The 14,413-nt window shown below is 38.3% G+C and overlaps 1 protein-coding gene across 3 annotated transcripts in view; it reads left to right on the plus strand.

Annotated features, from left to right (window-relative positions):
• The window catches only part of AFG1L (AFG1 like ATPase), a 244,127-nt gene that overhangs the window by 138,900 nt on the left and 90,814 nt on the right, over positions 1 to 14,413 (plus strand). For all 3 annotated transcript variants that reach the window (XM_066248232.1, XM_066248231.1, XM_066248230.1), the window contains exon 8: positions 10,019 to 10,101. In XM_066248232.1, coding sequence (XP_066104329.1) covers positions 10,019 to 10,101 — 83 coding nt within the window. The remainder of the gene's footprint in view (positions 1 to 10,018; positions 10,102 to 14,413) is intronic.

Here is a 14,413-nt window from a genome sequence, read left to right on the forward strand (position 1 = left end):
CTGTGCAGAGGTAATTAATTTGAGACAGGAAAGGAAGAGTTGGCAAGCAAAAATTATCATGTAAATTGTATAGAGCTAAAAAAAAAAGGCCACATGACTATAATAAAGCAGTGTGACATGGTGGGAGGAGCATGGATTTGGAGGTAAAGAATGACAAGGCAAATCATGGCTCAGTCATCTATAAACTATGTGGCCTCCCTGGAGCTTTATGAGCTGTGAATTACTGTGTTTTCCTCCCAACTGCAGCTGCAGAAAGAGTCAGTTTTGTGGCTCACCTTACAAGCAAGTTTATATAGGTATGCTTTTAGCTTCAGTCCTGGCTTTTTAAAAATCTCACAATTATTCTTTCTCTTTTTACTGTTTTTTTTTTAATGCCTTCCTGTGTGCTTATTAATGGAACAAAAATAATAACAATTGTATTCGATTGCTAGGGCTGCCGTAAGTAAATAGCATAGGCTGGGTGGCTCAAATGACAGAAATGTGTTTTTTCATAGTTCTGGAGGCTAGGAATTCAAGATCAAGGGGTTGACAGGATTGATTTCTTCTGACGCCTTTGTCCTTGACTTGCAGATGACTGTCTTCAGCCTCTTGCCTTCTAAGGCTCGTTCCTTTGTGCACATGCATGTCTGTGTCCTAATTCCCTCCTCTTATAAGGACTTCAGTCGTATTGGATTAGAGCCCACACTGGAGACCTCATTTTAATGTAATCATCTCTTTAAAGCCTCTGTCTCCAAATACAGTCACATTCTGAGTTCCTGGGGTTAGGACTCAACATGAATTTGTAGGTGACACAGTTCAGCCCATAGCAATGATTTAAAAAAATGAAAACAAACCTTCTTTATAAGTTTCCTCACCTGTAAAATAGCGATTAAAAAAGTGATTACCTTTGTGTATGGTTATTTTGAGGATTATCCAAGATAAAGTCAAGTCAGTTGCATAGCCCAGTTGAGTCATATAATAGGCACTTGCAATTGTTAAATATCTTCCTTTGCTGCTCTTTGGAAGCAGAGAGAAATTCTGAAACTGCTTGATAAACAGAAGGATGCGGCCTTACCTCCTAAGAGGATAAGGTGTGGGTGTTTTAAGTGTGAGAGATAACTGGGGTAGCCGGGAAGTAGGAGCAAGGCAGTGGGGGGAAAGACTTTTTTACTTACTTTGGAGTTTGATACCATCCAGAAACTAAAGGAGCCGAGGTGGTTTGGGGCAGACTCGGAAGTTGAGGTCTACTCCTAAACTCAGAAAGCCAGGAGAAGGACAGCCCTGAAGTGAGAGAACTTCAGCAATTGTGTTAAGAATTTTAAACTGAAAGGGATCATAACTCAATTTCCTTACTTAATGGAGGAGAAAACTGGCATCCAGGTTAAGTAACAGGCTAAAGTCACAGCATAGGCAATTGGCAGAGGACTTAGTCACCTTTGAAACCTTAGGAATGACTCGGAGCAGAAGACGGTAACTTGAGGCCAATGTCTATCAGACTATCAGAGCTAAAGCCATATCTTACTGATCATTGTCCAGTAAACAGGGAAGTGCCTGGCATATAGAGTTCAATGTTTGTTAGGTTGATCCAAATTAAACATTTAAGTTGCAGGGGACTCATTAAACCATAAGTATACATTTTTGTCATGTAAAATAAGGTAGCATATTTATGAAATATACAGAACATATTTGGTATCATTCTGAAAATCAGTATGCAAAAACATTATATTAATAAAAGAGTTCTTAGGACAAACAAGATTACCATTCAAAAATCAATTGCATTTCTTTATACCAGTAGCAAACACATACTTATTATAGAAATGCTCATACACTACTAATTTGAGTGTAGCTGTACATTTACCTTGGAAAATGCAATATTCACTAAAGCTGAGCATATACTCTTACCCTATGGTCAAGTAGTTACTCTTCTATTATATGTATCCAGCAAGAACATATGCACATGGGCACCAAAATCATGTGCAAGAATGTGTGTGGCTGCATTACTTGAAAGGGCAAATAACTAGAAACAGCCCAAATGGCCGTCACTAGTAGAATGAATCAGTAAACTGTGGCATATACAGCAATCAATGAACTATAACTATGCACAACATGTGGATGGAAGAATCTCACAAACATGAAGGAACCCAGTCACAAAACAGTACTTACTACAGGGATCCTTGGGGTACAACAGTATTGACACACAACGTTTCAAGTTTACAACGCTCGCTCCCATAAAAACAAAAAAATTGAGATGTGAGAGTTTCAGCTTACTCATTTTTTGGTCATTTTTTCTGTTACTACATACAGTACAGCAGGGGTCCCCAAACTACGGCCCCGCGGGCCACATGCGGCCCCCTGAGGCCATTTATCCAGCCCCCCCGCCGCACTTCCAGAAGGAGTACCTCTTTCATTGGTGGTCAGTGAGAGGAGCATAGTTCCCATTGAAATACTGGTCAGTTTGTTGATTTAAATTTACTTGTTATTTATTTTAAATATTGTATTTGTTCCCGTTTTGTTTTTTACTTTAAAATAAGATATGTGCAGTGTGCATAGGGATTTGTTCATAGTTTTTTTTTTATAGTCCGGCCCTCCAACGGTCTGAGGGACAGTGAACTGGCCCCCTGTGTAAAAAGTTTGGGGACCCCTGCAGTACAGTATACAGTACAGTATATTTATGTCCTTTTTCTGTGGCTTAGTTGTGTTTTCATGTTCTAAATTATGATTTTACAACTGTGATAGGATAGGTAAATGACTTAGGCTAAGGTGTGTTTTGACTTATACCAAAATTTGGGTTACATCACTGTCATAGGAATGGAGCTGTGTCATAACCTGAGGACCCCCTGTATATGATTCCACTTAATGTAAAGCCCAAAAACTAGCAAAATTCTATGGTGCTAGAATCAGGATACTTGTTATCTTTGGGGAGGTAGAAAAAGATACTAGGGGGATTCAGAGGTACCAGTAATGTTCTATTTCTTGATTGAACTGGATATTTATAACATATTTATTATATAAATGATTGTATAAATTATTATAATTTATAAAATTATAAATGTATTAAATATTTATAATTTTTAAATTTATACTATACTTAAATTATAAATTATAAGAAGCTTAAAACATGCAGAAGTTTGTTTATTAGATTGTTATATATCATCGCTTAAGCTTAAAAGTAATAGCACATGATTGTTCTAAATGAGACTGAAGCAGTTATCTTAGAATATATCTGCTTTAGTATGTTTATCTGAAACTATACCTGCCTGGAAGAAGGGAGGGAGGGAAGGAAGGAAGGAAGGAAGGAAGGAAGGAAGGAAGGAAGGAAGGAAGGAAGGAAGGAAGGAAGGGGAGGGGAGGGGAGGGGAGGGGAGGGGAGGGGAGGGGAGGGGAGGGGAGGGGAGGGGAGGGGAGGGGAGGGGAGGGAGGGGAGGGAGGGGAGGGAGGGAAGGAAGTCATGTCTGCCTAGTCTTCCCCTTTTTTTGTTTTTGGTTTGGTATCTTTCTTGTACTCTTACTTTCTTGTCACTTACATATGGAATTGTATTCTTAGCAACCAAAATAGTACAATATGCAGCACAGCTTTCCTGTATTTAAATCTAAAGTTATTTCTTTTATAAGACTTTTAAGACATCAAAAAAATTAAACCTAGAACTATGTGTATAATATCCCAATTTATCTATTATTCTTTCCTATCTGTCTATTTATCTATCTAAATATCTATTTTCACCATCATCATCATCATCATCATCATCATCATCATCTCTGTGTGTGTAGGAAAAACTTGACAGATATAAGCTACAAGCAAACTTTTTTCTCAGAAGCGGATAGACTTTCATTTCTACCTTTATACTTTTTTTTGCCAATAAATTTCTTTCTTTTATTGCTTCTTTTTAAATTGAATTTATTGGGGTAGCATTGATTAATAAAATTATATAGCTTTCAGGAGTGCAATTTTATAATACATCATCTGTATGTTGTATGGTGTGCTCACCACCCCAAGTCAAGTCTCCTTCCATCACCATTTATCTCCCCTTGACACTAGCCTTCCTACCCCACCCCCTTTCCCTTCTGATAGTCACCAGACTGTTGTCTATGAGGTTATTTATTTATTTTGCTTAATCTCTTCATCTTTTTCATCCAGCCCATCTACCCCCTCCCTCTGACAGCTGTCAGTCTGTTCTCTGTATCTGTGAGTCTGTTTCTATTTTGTTAGTTTACTTTGCTCATTAGAATCCACATGTAAGTGAAATCATATGGTATTTGTCTTTTTCTGCCTGGCTTATTTCACTTAGCATAATACTCGCCATGTTCATCCATGCCATCACAAAGGGTAAGATTTTCTTTCTTTCTTTCTTTTTTTAAATAGCTTAGTAGTATTCCATTATGTAAATGTACCACTGCTTTTTTATCCATCTACTGGTGGGACTTGGGCTGCTTATAAATCTTGAGTATTGTAAATAATGCTGCAATGAACATAGGGGTGCATATATTCTTTTGAATTAGTGCTTCAGATTTCTTTGGATATAGTCCCAGAAGTGGAATTACTGGATCATAAAGTAATTCCACTTTTAATTTTCTGAGGTAACTCCATACAGTTTTCCACAGTGGCTGCACCAATCTGCATTGCCAGTAGCAGTGCAGGAGGGAGGGTTCCCTTTTTTCCACACTCTCGCCAATACTTGTTATTTGTTGATTTATTGATGATAAATTTATTGATTTATTGATAGCCATTCTGACAGGTGTGAGGTGGTACCTCATTGTGGTTTTAATTTGCATTCCTCTGATGATTAATGATGATGAGTATCTTTTTATCTGTTGTCCTTTGGCCATCTGTATGTCTTCTTTAGAGAAATGTCTATTCAGTTCCTTTGCCCATTTTTTAATTGGATTCTTTTCTTTTTGGTGTTGTTTTATAAGTTCTTATTTTTTCTTTTTTTTAAACTTTATTTAGAAAATTAAATGTAATGATAACATTGACCAATAAGAGTACATAAGTTTCAGATAAACATTTCTATAGCATTTGAACTGTTGATTATATTGCATAGCCATCACCTAAGGTCAAATCATTTTCCGTCACTGTGTTTGTCCTTCTTTACGCCCATCCTGCCACCCCCTCTCCAAAATTCCTCTCCCGCTAGTAACCACTTCACTTTTACCCATGTCTGTGAGTCTCAGTTTTATATCCCACCTATATGTAAGATCATATAGTTCTTAGCTTTTTCTGATTTACTTATTTTACTCAGTGTAATGTTCTCAAGGTCCATCCATGTTGTCATAAATGATACTATGCCATCATTTTTTTTTCTTTTTTTTTGTATTTTTCTGAAGCTGGAAACGGGGAGAGACAGTCAGACAGACTCCCGCATGCGCCCGATGGGGATCCACCCGGCACGCCCACCAGGGGCGACGCTCTGCCCACCAGGGGCGATGCTCTGCCCCTCCGGGGCGTCGCTCTGCCGCAACCAGAGCCACTCTAGCGCCTGGGGCAGAGGCAAAGGAGCCATCCCCAGCACCCGGGCCATCTTTGCTCCAATGGAGCCTTTGCTGCAGGAGAGGAAGAGAGAAACAGAGAGGAAGGAGGGGGGGTGGAGAAGCAAATGGGCGCTTCTCCTATGTGCCCTGGCTGGGAATCGAACCCGGGTCCCCCGCACGCCAGGCCAATGCTCTACCGCTGAGCCAACCGGCCAGGGCCCAGTTTCCATTTCTGATAGTTCATTATTGGTGTATAAAAGTGCAACTGATTTCTGGATATTTATTTTGTACCCTGCTACTTTACCAAATTCATTTGTCAGTTCTACTAGTTTTTTGGTGGAATCCTTATTCTTTTAATATTTTAAGTTTTTATAATGAGCATGGATCATATTTTTATTTTTAAAAAGATACATTTTAAAATAAATAAAAAGATAGATTTTAGTGATTTAAATATTTTATTTCTTGGAATTAGAAAAAATAGAAACTATTTTTTTCTTTTACAGTTACTTATTAAAAAATGCATAAAACCAGTCAGCTGACTTTTGTTAAGAAAAACTTCAATAATTTGATTTTTTAAGTCCCTATTTAATATAATCACTAGGGAAGACATAAAACTTTGATTTATGTGGTTGATTTTTTCTCTTTTTCCAATTTTTTTATAGTAAGCAATATTACTTTTATAATAAAGACTAGATATGGTAGGCAAACCCAAATTATATCAATCTTTGCTTATGTTGAGGTTGATATGTTGTTGTTTTTTGTTTGTTTGTTTGTTTGTGTTTTACAGAGACAGAGAGAGAGAGGGATAGATAGGGACAGACAGAGAGGAACGGAGAGAGATGAGAAGCATCAATCATCAGTTTTTCATTGTGACACCTTAGTTGTTCATTGATTGCTTTCTCATATGTGCCTTGACCGTGGGCCTTCAGCTGACTGAGAAACCCCTTGCTCAAGCTAGCGACCTTGGGTCCAAGCTGGTGAACTTTGCTCAAACCAGATGAGCCCGCTCTCAAGCTGGTGACCTTGGGGTCTCGAATCTGGGTCCTCCTCATCCCAGTCCGACACTCCATCCACTGCGCCACCGCCTGGTCAGGCGATATGTTGTTGTTTTTTGTTCTTTTGTTCTAACTGGAAAAGAAAATATCAGAATAGAAACTATATAAAGTTATTTTGTGAGTTGACTATTTTACTAAGGGTATTATTCAGAGTTGCTAAAAATATACACAACAGGTGTTTAAGAAAATGAAAACTGCTCGACTATGGGTTTTAGTAGTGTATATATCTATTTCAGAGTCAAAGGCTGTGACTCTCAAGTGTGCTCCCGGGGCTATGTTAACCTTCCTCCTTTTCTTTTTCAAATTTCCTAATTTCATTTTTAGATTGTGGAATTATATTTGTCTTTTGTATACATAAATAAACTGCTTTAAAATAATTTTTTTGGGGTGGCTGATTAGTTTTATGCATTTGAATTTGATGATGATAAGAGGTCACAGGTCTTGTAATATCCCTGGACATTAGGAAATTATTTAGAGATTATGCCCCTTTGACTAGATTCATTCTCAACTTGGAAATAGCTTAGCTTTCACCCGCCTCTAACCTTGTGCAAGGTGTTTTGAAGAACCTAGCTTAAAAGAATAAATATGAAAATTGGAGATTTATTTTTCTTTAAAAATATAAATCAAGTGTTAGTAATTTTTTAGACAATTAAGAGCTAACATGTAAGGGCTTTAGTTATAGTTCCTTTGCTGCTGATTAGGTATTCCTTGGTGGTGATTAGTGAATGTACAAATGCAATCATTTGGTAGGGTTTAATCACTCATATGAAAAGGAAGTAAGTTACCCATAAAGTGAAATTGAAGCTTGTATAACTTCCATTAACATTATTTTTTCAATAGCAAAAAAAAAAAAAAAAGGATTTTTGACTAAATTTTGAGTCATATAAGATAAATTGTGGTTTAAAAGAAATATATGAACATATTGCTATACTATTTATTGTATTTATGTTATTATATGTGGTACATTAGAAGAGAGATATATGGCTATACCTTTTTATTTTTTACAGGTCCTTTTAGGCAAGGGGAGAGTGCAATGCATATATTTGAGCAAAAGTGTTCTTTTGTTGTTGTTAGTTTCTTTTTGTTGTTGTTGTTGTTGTTTTTGGTGAGATCAGCTACAGGGCCTGAGTCCTGAGAGTGAGGTCTGGGCGGTGGGTTTGAGGAGCTTGAAATGATGAGCTGAGAACATCTGTATGTGGAGAGGCAGCTGGTTACTCAGGTGAAGCATTGCAAGGCACGTGACTCTGTTAGTTCAGGGCTTGTTCTTCACGGTGCAGTTCAAAAGCTCAGCTCTGGAGTCTTCTCCAGAGGGCCAGCTTCTTCTTGGAGATTATTTTATACTAATCAAATCTACAATTGCTAATATACAATTGACTCTGAAACAACATGGGTTTGAACTGGGTCCTCTCATAAGTAGATTTTATTTAGTAAATATTGTAAATAGATTTTCTTCTCCCTATGATTTTTGAACCATTTTCTCTAGCTTAATTTATTTGTAAAAATACAGTATGTAACATATAACATACAAAATATATGTTCAACTGTTTATATTATCAGTAAGGGTTCTGGTTAACAGTATGTTATTAGTTAAGTTTCTGGGGAGTCAAATGTTTTAAGTGGATTTAAAAAATGTTTTTTCATTGTTTGAGAGAGAGAATGGAAGCAGGAGATGGGAAGGGGGGGGAGAGAGAGAGAGAGAGAGAGAGATCACGTTGTTCCACTTAGTTGTTTCATTTAGTTGTGCACTTGTTGATTGCCTCTCCTAGGTGCCCTGACTGGGGTTCAAACCCACGACTTTGATGTGCTGGGTAAACTGAGCCACCCAGCCAGGGCCTCTATGTGGATTTTTGAGTATGTGGGGGATCTGCACCCCTACCACGCATGTTGTTCACGGGTCATTTGTATAAATCAAAATGCTGTATCTATTCTAGCCTTGCAGCCAAGATTTCTGGGTCTTCAGTCCTAGGGTGACCAACTGTCCCAGTTTACCCAGAACTGTCCTGGTGTTAGCACTGAAAAGTCCTGCATCTAGGAAAATCCCTTAGTCTCTGGGAAACCCTTTAATCTCAGGGGGATGGTTGATCACCATATTTTACTTCCCTGAGCCTGTAGCAGCTTCAGTGTGGGAGAAGGGGAAATGCATCCACTGCCACTATGTATAGTCTCTTCCCTATAGTGCAGATGATAAACAACCCTCAGCCTTGCCTAGCTGTACAACCCAGATGCAACTTCAGGGAGGAAGAATATTGCTACGTCTCAGGTGTGCCCAGATATTACTATTTTGATGTTCTACTGCTGTGTGACAAATGACCACAAAATACAGAGGCTTAAGACACCATTACTTCATTATCTCTCCGGGTTTTTGTGGGTCAGGGATTTGAAAAACGCTCATCTGGCAATTCTGGCTCCCTCAGTACCATAGTGGCTACAACTAGAACTGCGGAGGACTGGGCAGGCACTTATCGGTTCATGTCATCTCAGGGCCCTCGGTGTGGACTACTTGAAGCTCTCTCACGGCCTGGTTGCCTCCAGCAGTTTGATATTTACCTCGCATTTCAGAGTTCCAGAGCAAACGTTCTAGCCAACAGCTGAGAAGCTGCATTAAATGTCACCTAGAATATTATTGCACAACATCATTTTCACCAGAGTCACAGGATTCAAGCGGGGGGGGGGGGGGGGCATAGGTTCCATTTCTTAATAGTTGGAATCTCAACAGTACAAACATGTTAGGATGGAGAGATTGTTGAAGCCATCTTTGGAAAATACAATTCACCACAATTACCTTCCTCTGAAAATGCAATTTTTTATTAATAAAAGTAGTAAGGTTGTTAAAAATACATTTTTTCCTCATGAATTTTCATCAAGCAATTTTCATTTTGAATGAATACAAAAAAGATCAGCCTTAAATGTTTCTTGAATTGTTCTGAAAACCCTTACTCACCATTGTTTTACTGAACTATCTCACAGATACATATCCCCCTAACCCCCCCCCCAAACCCCCACAAAATAAAGCTGACTGACCAAGATAAAAGACTTTGATGGCTGGAGAGGGAACCAAGGGACAAGGGCAGTATACATAGAGCAGCACTTGAGTATAATCATCTGGTTTAAAATGTGGATACTAATGTTCTGGCCCAATGTGCTTAGACTGTCTCTCTCCATTGTGACGATTAAGACCCATGAGTCATTCTTTTTACTAGCCTTCAACTCTTCCAAGCAGGTAATGAAACTGGGCCTTTTAAAAGAAAGTAAAGCAGTTATATTGCGGATTTGCTGACAGCGTTGTTTTAGCAAAGTTTCAGGAAGTCATGCTGCAAATCTGTAGTTTTTAAACTGATTTTCTTGCTTGATATATATTTAATGTTCAAGTTTTATGATTCTTATATAAGTTCTGTTTTTTTGTCATAAACTTATTTTTTTTGAGAAAATTTTCAAAAAATTACAAAATAGGATAGCAGAAAGATGATAATTCTAAGCCACCACTTGTTTAAAAGGCTATTTTATGTGTTTGGATTGTAGGAGTACTGTAATACGATCCAGCTAGATTCTGGGATAGATTACCGGAAAAGGGAACTTCCTGCGGCAGGAAAACTCTACTACCTGTAAGTTGCTCTTTTTTATATTTTAATTTTCTAAGTTTTCTATCTAAATATTTAATCAGGAGTGGATGACAAAAATAGGCTGGGTAATTATTAGAACATGAAAGGTTAGTTTTGAAGCCCATGATTTTTAAAATACAAAATGTTGTGATATTAACGTCTTTAAGCTGTGTTTTTTTGCCATCCACATTTGCATGATTTATAATGTGTTATTGGTTGAAACCCTAATTAGTTTTTTGGGGAGGAGTGATGACAGATGGTTAGAAAGTAATGAGTATCCTCTTATAAGACACTCTAGTATTGAAAGAATATCTTTATTGTGCTAAAGTAGTTAATTATTTGTGGACATCTTCTGCCAAATGTGCCATTTCTGTTCCCCGAAAATTGTTGTCTTATTTTGTCAGACAATCTGTTTCTGTTTGTATTTACCATTGTTGATTGACTTCCATACAAAACCATGTAAAATATATATACACAAGTACAACTGGAAGCATTTTGTCTTTTAAAAGCTAAAACTTTCCGAATAGGACCAATGTATAAAGAGTACCTGTCTTCAGCATGTACAGTAATGCTGAAAAACAAATATAGTTTGTTGTTGAAGGTTATTTGTGGGAACCTGGAAAGGAAAAAGTTCTTGACAAACGCAAGCTGTTCCGTGTGGGTGCCAGTGTTTGGCACGCTGTGGGTTCCCAGTACACAGATCTGTCACAGGCCGTGATTTTCAGCCTTTTTCATCGTGTGGCACACATAAACTAATTACTAAAATTCTGTGACGCACTAAAAAATTTAATTTTTCACCAATCTGACAAAAAAATAGGTATAGTTTTGATTCATTTACACCAGACAACTATTGTTGTGTTGGCTATTGTCATTTTTATAATTCACAATATAAGGGAAAAGAAAGAGGTCAGTGTCCCGACTAAGTAGTTAGGTATTGCCTGTTTTAAAAATTCTTGGGGCACACCAGTGTGCCACGGCATGCTGGTTGAAAATTGCTAGTCTAAGGGCTAATTGTGATTTAGCTCAAAGGCATATTTCTGCTAATTTAAATTTTGATGACAGTGTGCATATGAGAGGTTCAGAAAGGGTCTTGTCTCTGCCACCTTATATGCAGAAGTACTTTACTCTTTTTGAAGCAGAAATTAGCTAGAAAAATCACATAATTAAAATTGCATAATTTATAGTGTACTAAGGGGATTGTTTCAGTTTATTATTCAGATTCTGATGATTATTTATAGGAGGTTCTTCATCTGCCCTTAAGCACTTTTTCTTTAAACTACTTTATAATTAAAAAAAACCTCTTATAGGCCTGACCTGTGGTGGCGCAGTGGATAAGGCGTCGACCTGGAAATGCTGAGGTTGCCGGTTCAGAACCCTGGGCTTGCCTGGTCAAGGCACATATGGGAGTTGATGCTTCCAGCTCCTCCCCCCTTCTCTCTCTCTGTCTCTCCTCTCTCTCTCTCTCTCCCTATCCTCTCTAAAATGAATAAATAAATAAAATAAATTAAAAAAAAACCCAAAAAACAAACAAACAAAAAACCTCTTATAGTACATTTTTTCTGCTTTAACTTAGACTCACCTCACCCCCGTTTCTCTTATATTTGTGTTTTCTGGACTTTTTATTCTGATATTCCTGATTCTTAGTTACCTATTTCTTGATATTCTAGCTGCATAGTACCATATTTCCCCATGTATAAGACACACCATTTTTTGAAAAATTTAGGGTCTAAAAACTGGGTACATCTTGTACGGTGGTTATAGATTTTTTTTTTTTTTAACTTGCCTTTCCTGCTTTTTTTGCATGGATGAGGAGTTGTATGAATTTTATGATGAATAAAACTTGAGTTTAATAACTTTATGTAATACATTTTTTTTTTCAAATTTCTGCTCCAAAGTTAAGGTGTGTCGTATACATGAGAGCATCCTATACATGGGGAAATATGGTACATAGAAATTAATTTTTTATTATTCTCCTTATTCTCCAAAGAAGGTAATCCCTGTCCCTTGTTTTCACACAAAATGTATCCATATGTGGAAGAATTAAAACATTTTTCTAATGAAATGTTTCCTAAATAAAGATAGTAGTCTAGAAAGGGGCAAGGAGAAATCATATTTGTTTCATAGTGCTAGAGAGGTCTCAGTGGAATTTCCAGGGGTGGAAAGGCTGCTTTTGCTTGGAAGATAGCCATTTTTTCTCTGACCTACCTCCTGTTGTCCCTTCCTCTTCCTGATTTAAGTAATACAATTTTAACACAATGAAATTCAGGTTGTGCTTAAAACATGTACTGGAGGAAAACAAACTTTAGCAACATCTGAGCTCAGGAAACTAAAATCTGCAAAGAATTCAATGAAATTCTGGAAGAGCTTTCTTAAAATATATATAAATTCATTTAATCCTCAAGGAAGGTAGATTTGGTCACAAATTTAACATCAAAAGGGCTTTCACCATAGTCTGGTAACCAAGAAGAGAGGCCTGGGGACACACCTCAGCCAGTCAGGGGGCAAGGCAGGTATGTGTTCCTAAGGTGAATCAGGAATTAAAATCAGCTCAGAAGTGGGGGAATAATATCAGATACCAAGACAGGATGCTAGGGATATAATTTATATTGTTTTACATGAGCCCTGGTGTAGATAGGATTTCTTTTATGACAGAGGAAAAGAAAATGTCCTGGGGTTGAGGGATCAAGATGGCGGCAGAGTAGGTGAAAGCTAGCTACACTTACCTCCTCCCAGGACCAAACTGGAATTACAACTAAATTAAAGATCTGTCATCCTGAAAAACTAACTGAAGACTAGCTGAAGAGGTGTCATAACCAAGGATTCACCGAAACCACATCGAGACTGGTAGGAAGTGGGGCTGGCCTTGCCCCCTCGGGCAGTAGCTGAGGTTCTGGGGGGATATCTTAGCTGTGGGTGCAGGGGGGATTCCCCCTGAGAAGTCTGGGGCCTAAACCCTAAGCCCTCTCCCCAGCCCAGAGCTCCAAAGCCTGGAAGAGGTACCCACATAACATTCAGCTGTGAAAAGCAGCTGGGTTTCTCTCTGCCAAAGTGCGATGGCTAGAGACACAAGCACACTCTTAAAGGACCAACACACAAAATTTTGTTCACAGCCACTTATCTTGGGCTCTGGCAGAGGGAGGGTGGAATAGACTAGAGTCATGTGTGGAGAATCTGGAGTTTGTGGCTCAGAAGAGAGACACGGTGAGTGGCGAGGAGACAGCCACCAGGATACGTGTACCGAGTCATTCTTTCATACAGCAGCCCAACTCTCTTGGGTGGAACACTCCCCTTCATGCGACATTAGCCTGGGGGAAAGCAATTGCCTCACCCTCTGGACTCCCTCTCATCCCACCCTGAGGAGCTTAGGCCCTACTGAGGAGCCAGCTGTCTTGGCTAGGATGTAGAGGTCTGGATAGACTCAGGGGATGTCATGGACTCAGTTGTATGGCTTAGAATAGAGTCTATATACTTCATAGCTTTCCATGAACCCAACTGGTGCTTTCTGTTCATGGGAGATCTGATAGAGCCCCCTCCTGCCTTTCAGCAGACCCACACTTCTGGCTCTGGAGGCCCTGCCTGCCCAACTCCTAGTGACTCTGCCCTGCTGATGTCAGGGAAATATCCAGGATATAATGAGTCCTGTGACTCGGGGGTGGGGCCAGTGGTAGAATTCAAATAATTTAACAACTGGTTCTCTGCTCTAATGACCATTTTAAGTATAAAAAAAAATGATATACCAATAGGTAGTTTATTATTTCATGCGTTTAATGCTTAAATAAGAACAATGAAAGAGGTACACAAAACTAGATTGTTATGAGAAAGCATTTAAAAATATTAATAAAAAACATTAAATAATATCCAACAAAAAACAATAAAACTGTTATTTAAGATATTTCTGTATTGCTTCTTGATTGGTGTCCTTACTTTTTACTGAAGTAACCAATGCGAGGGAATTAAAATGTAGTATTTCATCAAAGGTATATTGAATTTTATGAAATGAATAAATAAATATTACAAGCATAGTTCCATCAACTTTTTTTCACCTGTGGAAGGAACAAACATCAATCACTATGGGTGTTTAGAATACATTATTGTGCAGATGAATGTTAAAAAAGAGTAAGGTATATAAATTTGTGATTTCCATATTGGGCGGCTGCCCAAGTGCCCACCTTGGAGAGAACCCTGATTACAAGTGCTATTTTAACAACCGGTTCACCAAACTCAACAAAAAATTAGGTATCAGTTCTACCAAACTGGTGTGACCTGGCTGAATCCCACCACTGGGTGGGGCCATACCCACCACTTTTCCTGAAGC

Source organism: Saccopteryx bilineata, chromosome 12, assembly GCF_036850765.1.
Source record: "Saccopteryx bilineata isolate mSacBil1 chromosome 12, mSacBil1_pri_phased_curated, whole genome shotgun sequence".
NCBI classification, from domain to species: Eukaryota; Metazoa; Chordata; class Mammalia; order Chiroptera; family Emballonuridae; genus Saccopteryx; species Saccopteryx bilineata.